This window comes from Macrobrachium nipponense, chromosome 39 (genome assembly GCF_015104395.2).
Source record: "Macrobrachium nipponense isolate FS-2020 chromosome 39, ASM1510439v2, whole genome shotgun sequence".
NCBI lineage: Eukaryota > Metazoa > Arthropoda > Malacostraca > Decapoda > Palaemonidae > Macrobrachium > Macrobrachium nipponense.
In genome coordinates, this window is record NC_061099.1 from 32,147,312 (window position 1) to 32,169,965 (window position 22,654).

General features: G+C 38.2%; 1 protein-coding gene across 1 annotated transcript; it reads left to right on the top strand.

The window, feature by feature from the left end:
* Positions 1–7,010: 7,010 nt before the first annotated feature.
* LOC135210272 (zinc finger protein 358-like) lies at positions 7,011–10,728 on the top strand. Its single transcript, XM_064243142.1, is given in 5 exon segments — positions 7,011–7,320; positions 7,989–8,353; positions 8,539–8,713; positions 8,900–10,039; positions 10,041–10,728. Coding segments are annotated over 4 exon segments (1,812 nt in total). The 5' UTR covers positions 7,011–7,320; positions 7,989–8,081; the 3' UTR covers positions 10,266–10,728.
* The last annotated feature ends 11,926 nt before the right edge of the window (positions 10,729–22,654 follow it).

A 22,654-nucleotide genomic window follows, 5' to 3' on the forward strand; every position in this document is an offset into this window, starting at 1 on the left:
AATCCAGGTAGAAAAGTCATAGTGGAAAAAAGTCACTTTAGAATTCAGGTAGAAATGCCATAAGAGAATAGTCACGGGGAATAAAAGTTACAATAATCTTTCTTAGATAGTGAACTCCAAGGGTCCTAACCCTGTATATGTCCATCTTTTCAGCGTATTTAGTACGAGCCCGTTGGAGATTTCCGTATAAAATTTAAACAAAAGGCTGTAAGTATCATAAAAATAATGAATGACCCTAAAGAAATATTGTGAATTTTTTCCCTGTGACTTTATCACCGGCCACCATAAAGTAATGTGACCTTTTTTCGTGTGATTTCTTCCCTGGTCAAAATTGTAACTTTTTTCGCCTGTGACAACTTTTCCTTTTAACTTTATATAATTATACCGGCCACTTTCATTTTATTTCTCAGAAATCTCAGTACGTTGTATTCCAGAGTTGATAATATGATATTGACCTTCAAGAACAAAGCTTCGCGAGGAATTTCAAGCGTCCAATGACCATCATTCTATTAGTATTGCACGTGTGAGGCAGTGTTGCCAACTGTAGGGTAATTGCCCCACGCGTAGGGTAATCTGGGCAAATCTTAGACAGCAGGACAATATTTTCTAGTGTAGGGTAATTGTAACAAGGTAGGATTAGATCATTAGCTTATTAGTATTCATGATATAGCATATAAACCTAATCTAAAGATTTATTTATTATCATAGCCGCGGAATGTTGGGTCATTTACAGTTATGTAGGGTCATTTCTCGTCTTCTGTAGGGGACGTAGGGTTAGAGAAGGGTTGGCATCACTGATGTGAGGCCGCAGGTCTCATCAGTACTGGTGGTGAATTCATGAGACTCTCAAGGTTAAGTTGTATGGGTCCTTACCGAAATCACAGGCGCTTAATGCAGGTTGTAACCAGTTGCGGACAGGAAATATCAAAGAAAGAATGGCATTGACATCAAAGAGGGCACTTGGCGGTTCCTTCCACAAGGGGCAGTGGGGTACAATGAGGCCCGTAGGTTCTGTATGTTGGTAAGGATCTCATTATACACGCACACACATACAGTACGTGTGTGTGTATACAAATATTTATTTCCAATATCTGCAACTTCATGTATCAACTGTTGGATGAGCCATGGCGCTGGATGTACTATTGACAGCAAACTAGTCACTCTCTCTTTCATTTGTTCTTACACAGATTTCTGCGTCTTGATGAAAAGTTAATTACTCGTAAAATATTACGTAGTTTTTCCTCTTTACTTTTAAACTTCTCAAACAAGGGCTTCGCAACACTTGATTAATCCATTTTTTCTTATTTTTTTATGTTCTTAGTCTTAGTTTCTCAGTCAAATCGATAAGTTTTGCCAATGGCATGAAGTACTTATTATCGTTACAGTAAAGTGACTTTTTTTTCTCCAATCTCCAATTGATATTTCTACTGGATTCTAAAGTGACTTTTTTTAATTCTCCTATTGACATCACTGGATTCTAAAGTGACTTTTTTTTCTCTCCATGATTAAATTTCGACGGATTTCTAAAGTGACTTTATTCTCCTTAGGACAAATTCGGAACTGGGATTCTAAGTGACTTTTTTGTTTTTTCTCCTATGACATTTCACCTGGATCTAAAGTGACTTTATTCTCCAATGAGATTTTACCTGGATTCTAAAAGTGACTTTATTCCTCAACGATATTTCTACTGGATTCTAAAGTGCTTTTTTTCTCAATTGATATTTCTACTGGATTCTAAAGTGACTTTTTTACTCAAATGATATTCTACCTGGATTCGAAGCGATTTATTCTCCAATGACATTGTCTGACTGGATTTAAAGTGACTTTATTCCCTATGGCATTTCTACCGGATTCTAAATTGTTCTTAACTTTTTTTCTCCAATGATATTTCTACCTGGTTCTAAAGTGACTTTATTCTCCAAATGATAATTTTACTGGATTCTATAAGGACTTTTTTTCTCAAATGATATTTCTACCTGGCTATTCTAAAGTGCTTTATTCTCCAAGACATTTCTACCTGGATCTCTAAAGTGATATTTATTCTCATATGACATTTCTTACGGATTCTAAAGTGACTTTTTTTTCTCCCAATGATATTCTAAACGGATTCTAACGTGACTTATTCTCCTCTGACATTTCTAAACTGGATTATAAAGTGACGTTTTTTCTTCCTATGACATTTCTACCTGGATTTCTAAAGTGACTTTATTCTCCAATGATATTCTACCTGGATTCTAAAGTGAACTTTATTCTCCAAGACATTTCTACCTGGATTCTAAAGTGACTTTTTTTTCTCCAAGATATTTCTACCGATCTAAAGTACTTTATTCTCCAAATGCTATTTTTCTAACCTGATTCTAAAAGTGACGTTTTTTTCTCCAATGATATTCTACCTTTTGGATTCTAAATTGGACTTTATTCTCCAATGACATTTCTACCTGGATTCTAAAGTGACTTTATTCTCCTATGACATTTCTACCTGGATTCTAAAGTGACTTTTTTTCTCCAATGATATTTCTAACTGGATTCTAAAGTGACTTTATTCTCCTATGACATTTCTAACTGGATTCTAAAGTGACTTTTTTTCTGACCTAGACATTTCTACCTGATTTAAAGTGACTTTTTATTCTCCAATGATATTTCTAGGGATTCTAAAGGCTTTATTCTCCAATGGATTTCTACCTGGATTCTAAGTGACTTTTTTCTCCAATGATATTTTACCTGGATTCTAAAGTGACTTTATTTTCAATGACTTTCTACTGGATTCTAAAGTGACTTTATTCTCCTATGCATTTCTACCCGGATTCTTTTTAAAGTGGACTTTATTCTCCTATGACATTTCTACCTGATTCTAAGTGGACTTTTTCTCCTATGACATTTCTACCTGGTCTAAAGTGACTTTATTCTCCTATGACATTTCTATGCTATCTAAAACGATTTTACTCCTATGACTCTACCTGGATTCTAAAAGGTGACTTTGATTTCTCCATGACATTTCTACCTGGATTTTTAAAGTGACCTTTATTTCCTATGAGTTTTCTACTGTGATTCTAAAACGACTTTTTACTCCTATGACATTTCTACCTGGATTCTAAAGTGACTTTATTCTCCTATGACATTTCTACCTGGATTCTAAAGTGACTTTATTCTCCTATGACATTTCTACCTGGATTCTAAAGTGACTTTTTTTTTCTCTTATGACATTTCTACCTGGATTCTAAAGTGACTTTATTCTCCTATGACATTTCTACTGCGATTCTAAAACGACTTTTTACTCCTATGACTTTTCTACCTGGATTCTAAAGTGACTTTATTCTCCTATGACATTTCTACCTGGATTTTAAAGTGACTTTATTCTCCTATGACTTTTCTACTGTGATTCTAAAACGACTTTTTACTCCTATGACTTTTTCTACCTGGATTCTAAAGTGACTTTTTTTTCTCCAATGACATTTCTAACTGGATTCTAAAGTGACTTTATTCTCCTATGACTTTTCTACTGTGATTCTAAAACGTCTTTTTACTCCTATGACATTTCTACCTGGATTCTAAAGTGACTTTATTCTCCTATGACTTTTCTACTGTGATTCTAAAACGACTTTTTACTCCTATGACTTTTCTACCTGGATTCTAAAGTGACTTTTTTTCTCCAATGACATTTCTAACTGGATTCTAAAGTGACTTTATTCTCCTATGACTTTTCTACTGTGATTCTAAAACGTCTTTTTACTCCTATGACATTTCTACCTGGATTCTAAAGTGACTTTATTCTCCTATGACTTTTCTACTGTGATTCTAAAACGACTTTTTACTCCTATGACTTTTCTACCTGGATTCTAAAGTGACTTTATTCTCCTATGACATTTCTACCTGGATTTTAAAGTGACTTTATTCTCCTATGACTTTTCTACTGTGATTCTAAAACGACTTTTTACTCCTATGACATTTCTACCTGGATTCTAAAGTGACGCGGATCTTTCACCACTGTAACTTGAATTTCATATGCAGTCTAGATTGGTAAGAAAAACAATAATACAAAAGAAGAAGCGTGTGCCTTTGTTAAAAGTAAACTAACTTTATGACAGGTGGTTGTTAAGAAATTTATGTGAAGAAAAATTGAAAATCTATTTAACAAAAAGTACACTGATTTTGATTTTCAATCCTTTCTAACCAATCGTAATTGTAAATATTGTATGTATATTTAATTTTGTAATATTTTGTAACACCCTTCGTATTACGTAATGACTGATATTTTTCTAATAAAAAGATAAGAAAAATTTATTAGGATGGTAACGTTAGATAGTCGCATAGACTGTTTTGCCTTCTATCGGAACCTCAAACGTTCACCAGTAATGTCATATACCGTCTCGAGGCAGGAGAATCCGAGACTTGTGGATATCATGTCGTAAGAATTAAAATCCACAGGTTAGTACTAGAAAATTTCGGAGAAGGTGCTCCGCCTGGAACGAGCGAGATTGCATTTCCTTCCGAGCGCCATCGATTCACAACAGACACCTTCGAAGGATTCTGGCCTTTAAGCAAAAGGCGAATAAAGGCGAGAGTCGTCTGAGTGGACGACTCGCGAACGCAGGAAGTTCCCGCCGTACTTCCCGCCCTCTCGCGCTCAACCGTATGACTTGTTGGCGCGATGGCGTCCGTGGAATGATAATTCATATACACGAGTCCAGTTGGGTCTGGTTTTCTGGTTTCCCCGAGTAGGAAAAGAATGTGTATGTACTTGTGTGTGTGGGGTGGGGTGGCGATGTGGTAGAGTGGGGATTGGGGAAGGTGAAGGCAAATCTCCTTTCAAATTCATTGTTGGTCGTTTAAGTGCTTATTAATGTGGGATCTCTCCTGGGGTTTTTAACCCGGTATGCCTCCACTGCAAATATCATAAAGTTAATGACCCCCAAAAGAAATATATTCTGGCGATAGAAGTTTTCACTCTCGACGTGGTTCGGGAGTCACGTAAAGCCATTGGTCCCGTTGCTGAATAACCACTGGTTCCATGCAACGTCAAAACACCATACAAACAAACAAACAAACAATAAGAGAAATATTAGTCCTTGACAACGACCCCCGTAGTTTGCTATAATGATCACAATACAGGAAAGATCTTAAATGTGGTCTAGATTTGTGAATTGCTATTAAGTACACCCACAAAATAATAATAATAAAAAAAAACTATAAAAAAATAGACTGACAGCCAATAATGTGGAATATAGATCCATAAAATAATTTAAAAACTATAAAAAATTGACTGACAACCAATAATGTGGAATATAGATCCATAAAATAATTTAAAAACTATAAAAAATTGACTGACCAATTAATATGAAACAAAGATCCCCAAAATAATTTTAAAACTAAAAAAATGGCTGACAACCATTAATATGGAATATAGATCCACAAAATGTTTTACAAACTAAAACAAATTGACTGACAACCATTAATATGGAATATATACCTACAAAATAATTTAAAAACTATAAAAAATTGAATGACAACCATTAATATGGAATAAAGATCCACAAAATAATTTAAAAACTATGATTGCTGACAACCATTAATATGACATATGGAACTATTAATAGCCATTATTGGCTATGTATCAACTTCCTCGTACTAACAACAAAAACATGATAAAAAAAAAAACAAAAACAAAAAAAAAAACAAAGGGAGTCTCTGATTTCGAGGAGAGAAACAACCATATATATGAGTTACAGATAGGGGGCCAACAATCGCCCATACGTTGACTAAGGTCAGGCAAAAGACTCGATTTCGACAGAACGCACCGACCCTAACCTACCTCAGGGTCCCATAGACTCGGGGGGGCCCCATTATTATACTTTTTCATGAGGGGAGGTTGCTCGAGATAATTAAGGAAGGTTGCTTGCCTCTGGATGAATTCACTATTGTTTCTGTTTTACTGCTGGGTTTTACTGAAATGAGGTCTCTTTAATTTATACGTTTTTTTTTTTTTTTTTTTTGGTTTGCTTGGAAGATTTTAATGACTTGTCATGGTCTATCACTGCCTCCCCCCTCCCCCTCAACTTCTTTCATAACAGACGTGCCTGCATACCAAGTGGTTCTGCTCTCTGTTGGCATTGTGTACACACACACACACACACACACACACACACACACACATATATATATATATATATATATATATATATATATAATATATATATATATATATATATATATATATATATATAGTTTTTGTAGGATTATACGGCAAATCGCTTTATAATCAACAATTACGTCCAATCCAGTAACTACTGACGCAATTACTCTTCTGATGATTATCTTAAACTCAAGAGCAGAATTTATACGGGCTGCTTTACTCTCTCCACGTGGAATATACAAAACATTCCCGTAACCATCTAAACATAGACATCAACAATGGCTACGTAGATGTTAGTTTGAAGCTTCTGGGGCTATGAGGCGAATTGACTTTCTTGTGTAGCAATCGAGGACTGAGTAGAGCGGCGCGTGGCGGCGTTGCCACGTTTCTTACAATCGGGACGCACGTTTCAAAGTCGTACATTCATTTGCAATGCAAAATCGACGGTAATTATAACAGTTCACTCAAATACGATATGCGTTTACCCGGGTCATATAAAAAGTCAGTAATATAAAAGAAGACCAATGCCCTCCGTGACAATTTGGCACCAGATGTCTTCCTTTGAGAGCCTCATGCCTTGTGCCACACGGGTTGAGCCCCGTCTGCCCCGCGCCGCCTAAGCCACGAGCCGTGACCCTCCTCACTAGCAGCCCTGCCAGACGTGTGAAATGATTTTACGTCGGTGGTTTTAGCACCGTAACTAATGGAATAAACAGTGAATTACAGCATTAATCAAAACTATGCAGATGTATGTTTCTGCTAGTTGTAATATCATAGAGAATGAATGCTTAGAATCAAGAATTACGAGCCATTATACGATACATTGCACCTCTCAGGCACCGGAGAGAGACTCGGGTTGGACTCGGTGCTAAGCCCTTCAGTGATTATTAAACCTTCTGCGCCTGTGTAAAGTTACGCATATATGGACCTTCGCACAGCTCGAATGGCATAGTTCGCAAACGGACGACGTCAAGTCCACATATCTCTCTCTGTGAGCTACGAAGTACATACAAACAGGTGGAACACTGGATTTCTTATAGTGGAAATACGTGAACCGTAACTTGGATTCTACCATTACTTGGATTTTCTTGTCTGAGGATATGAATACTGTGAATCGATCCTGGAACTGATCTTTTGGATTATAACCCTTTGGACTATTACACCATCATCGACTGTGATTTTTGTGCTTGGTGAGTGTCAATAGTGATTGATTGTTCGACTTAGCGATCGTACGTGGCATTATTTAGTCAAACTTTTTTATATTTGTTATATTTAAGAAGTTCGTTTGCATTGTGGTGATTGTCAAGCCTTTTTCGGGGATTCATTGTAAGCTACAAAACCATGCCATTATATTCATGATCTTATTTCAAATATGTTTTTCCTGAATTATAACTTTCGGGTTAATCGATTATGATCTTTACCATTTCGAAACTCGCCTGGTAGATTCGCATTGTACTTTATTGTATTTTTACACTTCTAAATGCAATTTATTGGTATTAGCCAATTTATTAATCGGCCGTTGAAACTTTACGTATAGTAAGACTTTTCTAAATATTTTAGTAGTGTTTTAAGAGACAAGAAAGTTTCATAGTGATAAGTAAGAATTACACAAATCGAGAAATTATTCATTGTCACCCGAGTTGGTCTTAATTTGTCATTTGTAATTCATTAGGGACTTAAATTTCCACTTAGGTTTCGATTAAGTTCTTTAATGATTATGGTGTATTTTGAAGGCTAAGTATATATATATATTATATATATATATATATATATATATATATATATAATATAGATAGATTTAGGTAGAGAGGCACTGTTAACATAAGCACCCTTTAAATAATTATAATATCTCTTCCAGAATCCGGACGATGGCCATGATTCAAGGCTACCCAATGGCTTCTCAACCAGTGGGTATGGAAATTGAAAGTTCCTACCCTAGAGCACCGCCCAAATGGGCCAACAAGTACCCCCAATGCACCATCAACCCCAGATGGTACAGCATCAAATGGGACATTACCCTGTGGTACCCCAGCCCATGATGCACCCACAGACACTCCCAGAGACTCCTCTCTTGAACAACATTGCTGACGAAGAGGAGGACCAGGAGCCCAGTCCAATGGCTGGAGAACCTCCCTATCAGTGCAAGATTTGCGGGAAGGGCTTTGCTATTCCTGCTCGCCTGCAGAGGCACCACCGAGTGCACACAGGAGAAAAACCATTCAAGTAAGTATTAAGTTGTAGAAGTACATCTATGTATATATCTATATATGTATATATATTTTTTTTTGTAACAAATTAGTCTAATATACTTGTGAAAATGGCATTTTAGCCTTTCATAAGACAAAGAATGATGTTTATTGCATTGACAAAAAGAGGTGTTTTTAACAATTATTTTCTTCCTTCAACAGATGCGAGTTCTGTGAGAAAACCTTCAGTGTCAAGGAAAACCTGAACGTTCACCGCCGTATTCATACAAAGGAAAGGCCCTACAAATGCAACATTTGTGGAAGGGCATTTGAACATTCAGGCAAACTCCATCGTCACATGAGGACCCATACTGGAGAAAGGCCCCACAAGTGTGAGGTGAGCATCAGATGGAGTATTTGTAACTTTTTTTTTTTTTATACCATTTTGCAGTAAATGCGTATTTTTTGATACATGAAAATGAGAAGTATGAATCTATTCATGTTTGCAGCCTCCACACTAAATCTGACTTGTATACTTAATCAAGTTATCTCACCAAGTTTTTCTTTCTTTTTCTCTTTGTAGGTCTGTGGCAAAACATTTGTCCAGTCTGGCCAGCTTGTAATTCACATGCGCGCCCACACTGGCGAAAAACCTTACTCGTGCGAGTACTGCCAGAAAGGTTTCACATGCTCCAAGCAACTCAAAGTTCACATCAGAACCCACACGGGAGAAAAACCTTACGAGTGCGACGTGTGTGGAAAGACCTTTGGCTACAACCATGTATTGAAAATGCATAAGATGTCTCATCTGGGAGAAAAACTCTACAAGTGCACACTGTGTGAAGAGTTCTTCAACTCCCGCAAAGCCCTGGACCGCCACATTCGCGATCACAGCCAGTCAGAACGTCCGGCTCGCAAGCAGAAACAGTCTGCCAAAGCTAAGCAGGTGACACCATCTCCACCAGCTGAAATGGTTCTTGATAGCAACTCTCCAGCCAGCAGCAGTTCCTCTCCTACCTCCTCCTTGGAAAGCGATCCGATGGAGCATCCACTGCCGTTTCGTGACTTTCGAGAGAACACTGATGGACACAGCAACAGCAGCTCCCTTAGAGACTGCAGCTCAGAGAACTACAGTAGTAGCGGCAACTCAGGAACAGACAACTATGGCTCTCGATCTCCTGGATACGTCAGTGATGACAGTGGTCGAGGCGTTAGTCCCGTCAGTGACACTCTCTCCCCACCTCGATCTCCAGACTCTGCTGGATCTCCTCTAACGCTCCCCGACATCATGGAAGGGCCATCATTGGCTCCAGGTCCCAACCACATGGAAAGCTATAACATGCTTCTCCGCCGCATATACCCTGGCATTGCCGTCCCCAAACCCGAGGCAACTCCAGCGGGCCATCCGCCAAATTACCCCAGTTACAACTCTTCACTGGAGCACCAATCTTACACCAAGCCAAAGTATGCCATCTTCACCACAGAAACTGGGGAAAAACTTACCTGCCCATATGATTTACTACTCTGTCTGCAAGAGAAGAAGGAACAAGGTTTGCTTAAAGAAAGAACAATGTCCATAGATCAGGAAACCCTTCGGCGGCAGCAGATGCAGATTGAAGAGCACTTCATCAGAGAGGAAAATCGCAGAAGGCGAGAACAGTCATTCATTGTGTCTGTTCAAAGGGTGCTGGGTGCTCTCTTAGGCTCAGAGCGCCTCGAAAGGAATGGGTTACCCACAGACTTCCGTCGACGAGGTCCTGATGAGGACTCTAACATTGATGGGGTCTCAGCCTTGTAAAGAACCATCTCTGAGCCCAATGGACAGAGTGAAGGTCAACCTCCGGTTGCTCCTCGAGTGTTCAGTACCTGATCAAGACATGTGGAACAAATTTGGCTGGAGGGGAAAGCCTATTGAAGATATCGTTGGGGAATTCCTAAACTTCTGTTGAATCTTTCGTGCTAAAAAAAAAAGCTTTTAGCCCTTTTCTTAAAGAAAGGGGGTTTATGTCCTAGGCCTAGAAGAGGGAAGAGACGTTTAGGAGGCCCTGGAGAACTCGCTCATGTGTTCATTAATTTTATTGCCTCCTTCTGTGTACATGTAGTGAAAAGTTGGGAGTTTCGTCGTAGTTAAAGGGGGTTAGAGGAGATAATAAATTCGCTGATCTCGGGGCTTCCCACAGCCCGTCCAATTGCTCAGTATTCTAATTGTTGACTGTTCTAAGTTTTCACTTCTAGTCATTTTTCATGTGTGCGCGTCTAACTCACATCTTCAAACATTCCATTTTGTCACTTTTTATTTAATGCACAATTGTTCATATAATTGTGTTGAAAGATTATATAAATATATATATATATATAAATAAATATTTTTGGATGTAGTTTAATAAAAGACAATGACTTAAATGATAAAAACTGTGTTTCAGTTGCCCCAAATGTCCATTATGGTATAACTTGACGATGATGCAGATACAGACCAATTTCAATAAGTAAGATGCTCCAGCTGGTATGTCTATTACCAAGTAACGAAGTATTTTACAATGCAATATCAAAGGCTTCAACTTGATACCAGTACTTAGATTACTATTCATATTATTTAAAATATAAGTTCTATTCAAAAAGAACAAGCCCACATGGGCCACTTGACTTAGATTACTATGTATATTATTATTTAGAATATAAGCTCTATTCAAATAGAACAAGGCCCACTGACTTGAGAGATTAAAGGTTCCTGAGAATATGGAGTAGTACATTTTAGAGTTAACAGAAAGCAATAAGAAATATTGTGAGAAAAGAGAGTAATCAGAAAAGAAAAATAAATTATTACTAAATTAATGTAAGCAATTATTAAATTACAAGGATATTAGATTATCAATGAGTCATGCTGAAAAAAAATCTTAACTACGGTTTGAGAGTAACAGCAAATGTTGCAGCATTAGTCGAACAAGAAGAAAGAAAATGACCTACAGTTGGTAATGCCATGATATTACAGGTATCTTGCATATTTACAACCAATATACATAAACTCACACGCATATAGTAGAAGTTCACTCTTGACGTGGTTCGGAAGTCGTGCAGAGCCGTTTGTCCCGTTGCTGAATAACCACTGGTTCTATGCAACGTAAAAAACACCGTACAAACAAGCACATAAAGTATCAGATGATATCCACAACCCTATTACACATTAGTTCAGGTATCCATGAGGATTAGCACGACATAATATCGCCAATAATTTAGTAAACCACAGGCACTTCATTTGAAAAGCCTCCATCTACCGAGTAAATATGCTAACTTCATGTGTTCCTGTATATGTCGTGAACTCTGATATAATCAGTTGCTTGGTAGTATCTGCTTACACTGGTGAAGTTCACATACACACAGAATGAGCCAAATTAATTTAGCTGTCAACTGGCCAACGAATAGACTATTCTTCTTCTTCTCAGCTGATTCCCATTTTTATATGGGGTTGCCGTTTCCATCTATTTCTATCCTGCGCTTCTGCTTCATCAATTCCCTTCTCATGTAAGTCTCCTCTCAGACAGTCCTTCCATCTTCTTCTTCCTTGAACCTCCATCCCCATAGTATGTCTCCCAGCGTGGTCCTCATCTCTCCTCAACAGGTGTCCATACCATCTCAACTTCCCCTCCTGCACTTTCTTATGTAGTCATTTCTGATCCTATCCTCTTGTCAACCCAGACATCCACCTAAGCATTCTCCTTTCTGCCACATCCATCTTCTTCTCCTCTGTGTTTCTCATGCTTGCTATTTCAGTACCATACAGCATTGCTGTTCTTACCACCACCTTGTGAAATTTTGCTTTTAACCTCAGTGGTACTCTTTTGTCACAAAGAACTCCAGAGGCTGCTCACCAGTTGTTCCAGCCTGCCTGTACCCGATGTTTTAGTTCTTCTTCCATATTTCCTCCAGCATTAACAAATGACCCCAAATACTTAAACTTATCAACTTTCTTTATTTGTTCTCCACCAAGCTGAATACTTTCTCTATCATCCTCCTCATTGGTGGTACACATATAATCTATCTTAGATCTACTTATTCTCATTCTTCTGTCCTCCAGTATTTGTCTTGTCTCCATCTTTCCAATTTCGTTTCCAGATCTTCCCTGCTCTCTGCGCACAGAACAATATCATCTGCTTACAATATGTTCCATGGTACTGCCTCCCTCACTTCCTCTATTATAACGTCCATCACTATGTTAAAGATAAATGGGCTCACAGCCGAGCCCTGGTGCAATTCAACTATAACCTCAAAACCCTCAGTCCCCCCAACACTGCTCCTCACTCTGGTAAATACATTCCGGTACATCTCTTGTATCAATTGCACATACTTCTCTGGCAGCATCTTCTCCCTCATACTCCTCCATACCTTTTGTCTCGGGACTCGGTCATAAGCCTTTTCAAGGTCAATGAATACCTTTGCTTTTCCCCGAATTTTTCCATTAGTTGCCTCAGACAAAATATACCATCTGACAAAATATACCATCTGTTGTTCCCCTTCCCTTCATGAATCCCATCTGCCCTTTACCTATTCGTATTTCTTCTCTCAGTCTAGCGTCTATCATCCTTTCCAGTATCTTCAAAGTGTGGGACATCAATTTAATACCCCTATAATTACTACACTATTGGACATCGCCTTTCCCTTTAAAAATTGGGATCAATATACTCCTACGACACTCATTTGGTATCTTTTCCTGCTCAAGGATCTTTACCATAAGATTGTACAGTATATCCACTCCATCTCTATTGCTCTCCATGCCTCCACAGGAATCATGTCTGGTATGGTTGCCTTCCCATTCTTCATCTTCTTGCCTAAAAAACCTCATTACCATGCCAATGTTCACTTGCCCATCCTCTCTTATTAGTTTATTATTTTTTTCATTTAACAACTGTTCGAAATATTCTTTCCATCTCTTTACAATGTCTTCCTCCTTTCTAAGTAGGTACTACACCATCTTGATCTTTTATTTGTTTGACATGTGTAATATCTTTGGTGCTCTTATTTCTAGCCTTTGATAGCTTGATCATCTTTAATCCTTCCTTTGTTCCCAGCTCATTATACACATCATCATAAGAGTTTGCTTTAGCTTGGACTACTACCTTTTTTACCACCTTGTTTTTCTCCCTGAACCTATCTCTGTCCGCCATTGACTGTGACTCTTCCCATCTGTTTTATGCCTCCTCCTTATCTTTTACTACTTTCTCAATGTCTTCATCCCACCACCAACTCCCCTTTTCTTCCCATATGATACCAGATGTCTCTCTGAGCAGCTCCTTTCCATGTCTTCTCATTACTGCTGCATTTAGTGCCCACCATTCTTGAACATCTTCAATTCCTATACCAGTATCCTCCAAAATCGTCCTCTTAAACTCTCTCTTCTTATCCTCTTTCCTCACTAATTTGTACCATTTAATTTTCCTTATCCCTCTAGCTTTGATTTTCCTTTCCTTTTTTAGCTTTAAATCCATACATAGCAATCTGTGTTGGTGGGCTACATGGTCGCCTGGAATGACTTTGCAGTTCTTGACCTCCACCAGCTTTATCCTTTCATACAAGAAGTAGTCTATCTGGGAGCATCTTCCCCCACTCCTATATGTTATTAGGTGTTCCCTTTTCTTCTTAGAGAATGTGTTTACTATTGCCATGTCAAATGACACAGCAAAGTACACTACACCCTCTCCCTCTGGGTTTCTCTCCCCAATTCCATGGCACCCATGCACCCGACCAATCGCCTCATTTTCACTTACGACATGGACATACAAATCTGTCCCCACTATCATCTTCTCATGTTCTTCCAGTTCTTGCATTACTCCATCCATATCTCTCCAGAAATTTCCCTTCTCTTCTTCTGTGCAACCAACTTGTGGTGTATATGTACTTGTAATATTCAGAATTTCTCCTTTCTATGCACTTCTATCACTGTATTCTTCAGTTCACCAGACAGCACTAAGCCAACTCCATTTCTGCCTTGTTTATTATTGCTCCACTATAATATAGCTTATATCCATCACTCAACTCTTTAGCTTTATTTCCTTACCATCGCGTTTCTTGCACACACATAAGATCTATTTTCTTTTCTCTCATCAAGTCAGCCAATTCTCAACCACTCCCAGTCATGGACCCAATATTAAGCTGACACTAAATCCAAAGTGAGCTCGCTTCTTTAGCTGCAGCCGCTCCTGATGCAGTAGCCCTCGCCTTATCTGTGCGTCATTTACGGAGTTCGCCCTAGCATTACCTCTTTCCATACATGATTACAACATAGAAAATGGGCACAGAAACCGTAGCTACTAGTCGCAACAATACTGACGAATCGTAAAATTTTAAATAAATTTATATTTATTAGCTACAAATATATGTAAACTTCCAACAGAAGAGCTATACGTTGTACAACATTGGCTATTACACACATGCTCGTACTAACAGTTGGTGGTAAACCAGCATACAGGTAATCTGAACACGCTAGTACTATACACCTACACAAGGCAGGCATTTTAAATTGCGTGGGTCGGTCACACCTGTTCAGGTGAACCACCACATGGTCTAGGACAGTGTTGCCGAAACATGGAGATGTGAATCCAGGTAGAAATGTCACAGGATAAAAAAAAAAAAAGTTAAAAAATCACAATAATCTAGCATAGATAGTGGACACCAAGGGTTTAAACCCCGGTATCTATCCACGTTTGCGGTGTGTTTAGTACTAGGCCGTTGACGATTTCCGCATCAACATAAACAAAAGACTGTACTGTAAATATCATAAAGACGATGACCACAAAGAAATAGTGTGAATTTTTCCCACGTGACCTTAATTTAATGTGACTTTTTTCCCATGCCAAAATAGTGAATGTTTTTCTCTGTGATTTTATAACCGGTGACCCTTCATTTCATGATCTGCCAAACCATGTGTGGGGAAAAAATGTTCGAACTTTTGGAGGGTTCCTTATGGTCAAATATAATTATTTTCGTATGTGAATCACTGACTTATACCCTCTGTCATTTGCATAATTAGACATATGTTAATACAATAACGACTGAATAAAGAAAGAGCCATCGAAGAATGGTCGTTTATTTTTAGGGAACACTAGAAATCGATAGAGAGATGTCATGATCGTACACGTTGAATGCAGACAATAACAGTGACAGCTTTATTAAGTTCCGTGTAATCAAGGAAACTTAAAAATCTATTCAGAATAGTTTTCAAAATTGCTAAAAATCACTGTGATTAACTTGATAGGGGAATTCCTTTGAAAAGTGATATTGTAAATGCCTTTAATGTTGAGATCTCTCTATAATATAGTCTCATGTATCGTGTCAAGAGAACCCATTTGCACTTGCAGCTCCAGTTCTCTATAGCACTCGAAGATGCAAAGGAGTTTTTCCCAATTTTATCTGACCCTGTAGCAATTTCAACCGTCCCCCCCCCCCCGGTGTTGTCAGGAGGCCAAACCAGTGCAGCACCTCTTAAGTGATATATTAGTACTAGTACTAGGAATAACAAGACGTGAATTGCACTGCTTGACCATTAGACTTTATTTCGTCGATTTCTTAAAACTAACACAAAGTGCCATTATTACTCACAGGAAAAAAGAGAAAATCTGTGAAAAAGAAGAACCATGGAAAAACTTGAAATTTATGATTGGTGATCAATCATACATATAAATCAATGTGATTTTTGTCGTTGCTTATATGCAACTAGCTTCTCTGATCTGGAGCGTGGCAGAGAACGCTCTTCACAGAGATAGGTAAGTTGTAAAATGGAATGATTTTAACCAATGCTGTTTTTGCTAGACCCAGTCTAAGCTGCCAACTGATATCACACCGGGAACCTGACTATCTATAGTGGTGGCGCACAGACGGAGTTTTGCGTGTGACAAGTCTGGATCACCTGCAGTTCGATTGGCTACTCTTTTAGGTTGTCATTGTCATCTAGATCTGCCAAAAAACGAGCTTCTGTACCCGTTCTGGAAATGCATGAACCATGCGTGGGGCAGTCGTGTGCTAGGTGGCGGTCTGTAAGAGCGAAAGGTGAGCACCAATATTTCCTACAAGCACTGGCTTGATTTGATTCTTGTGTCCCAGTTTTGGAAGCCGGGAAAGGAAAGCCCCCCGCCCCACACACCCACATATCCTCCCTGGATTCGATGCTTCCACGGTGACAGAAACGTTTCTTCTTGGAGGCTTCTATACTTTCTCTGTACAATCAATATCATTAGCATGTTTGTATGGTGTTTTTACGTTGCATGGAACTAGTGGTTATTCAGCCGGGACTAACGGCTTTATACGTGACTTCCGAACCACGTCGAGAACGAACTTCTAATCACCAGAAAATACACATCTCTAACCCTTCAATGGAATGCCCGAGAGAATCGAACTCGCGGCCACCGAGGTGGCACCCCAACACCATACCGACCACACCACTGAGACACCCAATGCCTTGCATGGACAAGTTGAGGTCATTCAGATGACTAAAAATGTCTGCCAGCGTAAACACTCCGATACTCTTGGAGACATATTGCAATCTCGTCAGTGAGCTCTGCAATATACCGCCTTGTATATATGTACTGCTTCCCAGCACCCGCAATAATTATTGATTCCAGCGCCACTCCTGGTTGGGAAACACTTGATAGAGAGGTTGCTATCTTGCTTTTGCACCGTCATTACTTGCGTACACTAATTCTGCAAATAAATGATATAACTTACGAACAAATAGTAATAGCTTCTTATCGTACATTTGAACAAAAGTGTGTTGCGTATTTTCCCACACCATATCATATATATATATATATATATATATATATATATATATATATATATATTATATATATATATGTGACGGTACTTACTTTCATCGTACAGCTCTAAGGTAACGTGTGCCGTTTTGGAGGCTGTACTTTGGGGAATTTGACTTATATAATTTTTCTTACCTTGCTGAAAGCTCTTGATCTGGAGTTCGCTAAAAGGGTTCTAATTTTGGATGAGAAATGAAATTGATATGTGCTTATTACTTTATTCTTTGTTCGGGGTTCTATAAAAGTTTTTCCACCTTCTGAAGTTACTGGGCTTTTGGACTGATAAAACTTAATTGGCACTTGTTGCAATTACGAGTCTACAGGCACGAGGGAATTTTACTGAGTATTGATTGTCACTTTCACTGTCTTTGATTGATTCGCACACCACACTTTTGCACCTGTTCTTCTTCGCTGGACTCTGTGTCTTTTCTTCCTTCTGTCTGTAGCTGAGCCACTCGTTCTCCCCTCGTTCCCCTCTTTGTCGTTTTCTTCTCTTGACTTCTCTGTTCCCCTTTTTTCTCTGCTCTCTGCTTTCTTCTCTCTCTGTCTGCCCTTTATGTTGGGTTGAAATCTCCTTAGCCCCGCCTTTGGATTTTGGATTCTGACTGGGTGTGGCATTTTCTGAAAGACTTTTTGTGTCTTAGTGGCTACAGACATTATACAAGACCGCCTTCCTGTCATATCTTCTACAATGATTCGTAGGCTGTGAATTTGTATACGCCTCCTTCTTGATGTCCTGGCTTCTTGGGGGCGTATCCCTTGGTAACCTCATAGGTCATTCGTTGATACTCCTTTTGGGCTGTCTTATGACCAACACTCATGGCTTTTGATTCGTCGATACTAGAGGCCTATATTTGGAAGGGTGGAGCACTTAAGAGTTCGGCACTCCCCTCCTTTGAACAACGGGTCATAGAATTCCTTTTTAACGTATGCCAGATGGCTCTCTCTGACCTGTTCACGAAGGGAACGGCGATTAGTCATAGGCGCTAATGAGAGTAGTTTCCAATTTCTCGAATATGCCTGGGCGATATCCCTCGTCGACCATAATCTCTTGTTGGTCACTAATCGCTGGTACGGACAGAGGCTTTTTGGGGGAGATGAAAACCAGATGTCTAATGGCTAAAAGCCTAATGTTTGGAGTAACAAAATCCCTTCGCTAAGAAAAATCATTATCTTATTCCCTTTTCTCCTTTCTTCCGTATTAACCGTTTCATGCCTTTTTCTTAAGTATTATTAAGTTATTGTCTTTTGGAATAACGACACTGTGCCACACTATTACATATATATATATATTATAGTATATATATATATATATATATATATATTTATATATATATATATATATATATATATATTATATATGATATATATATTAATATATATATATATATATTATAACTTTGCCGGCTAGAGTGGATTGTCTTGCTTATACCTTGATCTGAGTTTTATATATTATATATATTATATATATATATATATATATTTATTATATATATATACATTATATTATAAATATTTATATATATGTATATATCTATATATATAATATATAGAATGGGTCCCTAGAGATTGCAAACGAAGAAGCATGGGAAGAAAGAGAAGACGACGGATTGACGAGCTAAGAAAATTTGCGGGTATAGACGGGCGTAGAAAGACCATGAACAGGCAGGAGGTGGTAGGACGTATCTGGGACTCAGTGTCCTGCAGTGGACTAGCAACGGCTGATGATGATGATATATCTATGTCAATATTTATATACGAGTTAGTTTATTCGGTATTTCTGTTGTCAAACAGCAGAAAATAAATCTTATTTATCCCAACTTCTATGGAGAAAATGAAGTAATATAGCCTATAGGTCTAGCAAAAAAAAAAAAAAAAAAAAAAAAAAAAAAAAAAAAAAAAAGTCGACTGTAAGGCAAGCTCACGGGGGAGGGGGATATGAGGCAACTCCTAGAAAATTAACTGAAGCAGGGACCAGAACTAAAGGTACAGTTGGACACAGGTTTCCCTGGTACACCTTCTTGAGGGACTTCGAAAAATTATATGGTAACAGTGTTTACTGAGGGAGATGGGGGGGAGGAATCTTCCTCTTTTAGCAAGAGTTCCACCAATAAGCTCTGGAATTCTTTCAGTGGGAGGAGTCATTAGGTATGGTTGGAGAAACACACACACACGGAGTAAAAGAAAAAAAAAAGAAATCTGAGCAGGTTATATCGCTGTAACTAAGATTACTGTCTCACTTTTAATATAAGTTTGTTTATTAAGATTCCATTTAACTTTCGTCTAAGTCGTTATCTTATTATATATCGGTCATATTCATTACGCAATACTTAAAATTGATCAAACTTTTAGAGTTATACTGGTATTGGAGAGAATCACGAACATCATAACAGGACATTTTAACCTTATCACGTAAGCCCAGTTTATAGTATCGGTTACAGTGCGTTTCCTACCAATAATATAATAGGAAGCTATAAAGAGAAGCGCAGCAGCACTTCATTGAACATACCTAAACACTCAGTGAACGTGTTGAAAGTATCCGACACCTTAGCTCTTCTCTCTCTATCTCTCATATTAGCTAATTTAAAGTGACATGTCATCTAGAAATACCATTGCGCTAAGTATGCAGTTTTGATATGTCATTAACACCCTCTAATCTTGACTAAACTAATATATGCATATATATTTTGTCGGGGGCCGGGGGGCGTGGTGTCGGGGATTGAGTTCTTGTTGTTAAGCCGTCTTACAGGTTTTGGAATTCTAAAATGTAATTCAAACTGACAAGCTTCTTGCTTTTGCTGTACCGATGTTCTCAGACTGGCTTTGCTACAACTGAAATGGGTGGGGGACTAGGGGTAAGGTGGGCCTATTGCGACCCCGATGAGTGGACGAAGTACTAGATATGCTCGTGGATAGAGTGTATGGCTAACGAAAAGCTCCACTTGAAATATTTTCTTGTTAATCTTTAATGCCTACGTGGTTTTAGTGTTTATCCTAATATTACTATAGTACTGTAGATTTTCTGAATACAACAACATTTACAAGAAGAAGGATTGGGTTAAACTCACTCTCTCTTGTAAATACATATAGCATGAAAAGGAGAGAGAGAGAGAGAGAGAGAGAGAGAGAGAGAGACGAGAGATGAAGAGAGTGAGATGGAGGGAGGACGAGAGAGAGAAGGAGGAGAGAGACTGAGACGTTACTGAGGAATCAAAATGAAACTACTAGGGACAGAGAAAATTCCACAACGTGTAATAGAAAGTGAAGAAGGACTCCCAAACTTTGTACAAACTTTTAACCATTCCCATATGGTAAACTTAATTCGTTTGCAAATGATAAACAATTGTTGATATTCAGAGGTTTCATGTATTCATGGTTGGGTTTGTATTCCCTCTTGAATATACTTTAGAGGTTATTCCCTACACGCCGTTCATTACAATAATTATTACATGATATGGATAAACATATCTACTTGGCTTATATTTTCTAATATATTAATTGTGATACATGTTTTAATGTCATACGGTCAAATTCCTTTCGCTCTTATCATCATTCGTGTGAGGGTAAGAGACAGACGTCTCTATTGTTAAACAGCCCCTTCAGTCATTTACCTGTCCATTGTGGAAAAAGCTATTTGGAGAAATGTAGTTTGATGATATTGTCCTAGGGTTCTCTTTTTAGAAATTTTTAAAGAAAAAATCAGGATAGCGAAATTCCCTTTAGATTTTGAGCTCCTTTAAAATATCAAATTCACCTTTCTAATAAATAAATTATAATAATCATGACCTAGAGCTAAACGATATGCATAGGTCTGTTAACGATTTTTTTTTGTTACATCATACGACATGGAAGTTCAGCGGAAGCCATGGGGTAATCCAAATATACACACTCAATTTTTACATTTATTTTTAATATTAGTGAGAAGTCCAGCCACCTTCCTTCTAGATCACCTTTTGCAATCTATTAGGCATAGAAGATTCATGGTTTCTGACGATCTTTGGTCGGTTGTGGAAGAATTTCCATTGTGTTCCCAGAGGTTCATAAGTTGATCTGGTCTCCTCTCCCTCTCAGACTCCCAACATTTTACCAAATTAGCCTAAATATTCTAAGTGAGGTTCATGTCTGTATCCTTACTTGGCCAGTCAAGCAACTGCAGATCTTCTCTACCTTGAAACCATTCCTGGACTATTCTGGCCGTATGGATGGGGCAGCGGTCGTGAATGAAAATGACAGGAGCAGGTGGGGAGGAATAATTCCGTTGTTGAAGTGAAAGAAGTTAGAAATCCTGAACAATTTCAATGTATTTTTCACCAGTGAACCTTCACTCAATCCTGGTGATATCATCCATATAATGTAAGAAGATCCAGGCCCACACGTTTACTGTGACATGCCCATTCCTGGTCACCTCGTAAATTTCTTCTGTAGTATAAGGGAAAAAATCTAATTTTTAACAATTTACGCTTTGCTTTTCGTAATAGGGAAAATAATGCTATATCGTATGGGGAAATAAAATGCTAAGTAGCAACTCTTGCAATAAGTTAAGAATGTTTATTCATCTGCAAGGATTAATACTTATGATCTGCAACAGTCCGTTATGATATGATATTCTTTAATTCAGTAAACAGGCTGTGCTCTATATTATAAGTTTGCCTACGTGATTATTCATAACATTAATAATGCATTTGCTTAATGCCTGAAAGCTGGCCATAGTAGAACTAATGTGGGGGGGGGGGGTTCAATAAAGAATTTTTATTTTCAAAGTTCTCGTGGCAATATAATTCAATTAGCGGAAAATACATGGTTATTGACAAAATTATTATCTTTTGATTATAATATTGCCCTTGCTTATAATTATTAAAGTCTGACTGTTATTAATGATTATAGAAACTCACTTTATATAACTCGGTCTTCAATTATGTATTCTGCCGTGACTTTTGCTAGTAAAAGACCTTTCGTCACTACATACGACTCGAGACCAAAATTCCGTATCCTCCCCCACAAACTGTTGAACAAAGGCAAGCCTATCAGCACGATGCCGTTCGGCGAGAAATTCCTTCTTGGCAGGAATTCTATGAGGTCTTCCTGCCTCATGCAGACGTCTTCGCACCGTCATAGCCGAAACATTTAATGCCAAACGTTCACAAATAGCAATAGTATTGGTAAAAGGATCTTCTTATGTTTGCTCGTCGAATGTCGTCGTTATCCTAACGGGTGGTCATTCGTGGTGGAGGTCTTCGAACTGAAATACGTAATTAACATGCAGATACCTAGATAATCAAGATTAATTATAGCCTGTTTACTTATGGGAACGCTATTAGGTATTCTGAAAAGTAAAGAGAAAGAATCACTATTAGAGTTCAACAGGACCAAGGCAACTGTAATTTAGGTTTCATAATTTCACGGGTTTATAAGGTTTATAGTTTAAAAGATTAATAAATAAATGAAATAAATAAATGCTATCCAAAGTCTGTCAATTTCCCAGTCTAAGCGTGCCTCCTTTTCCATTTATTTACTGTTGTAGGGGAGACGTCAAGACG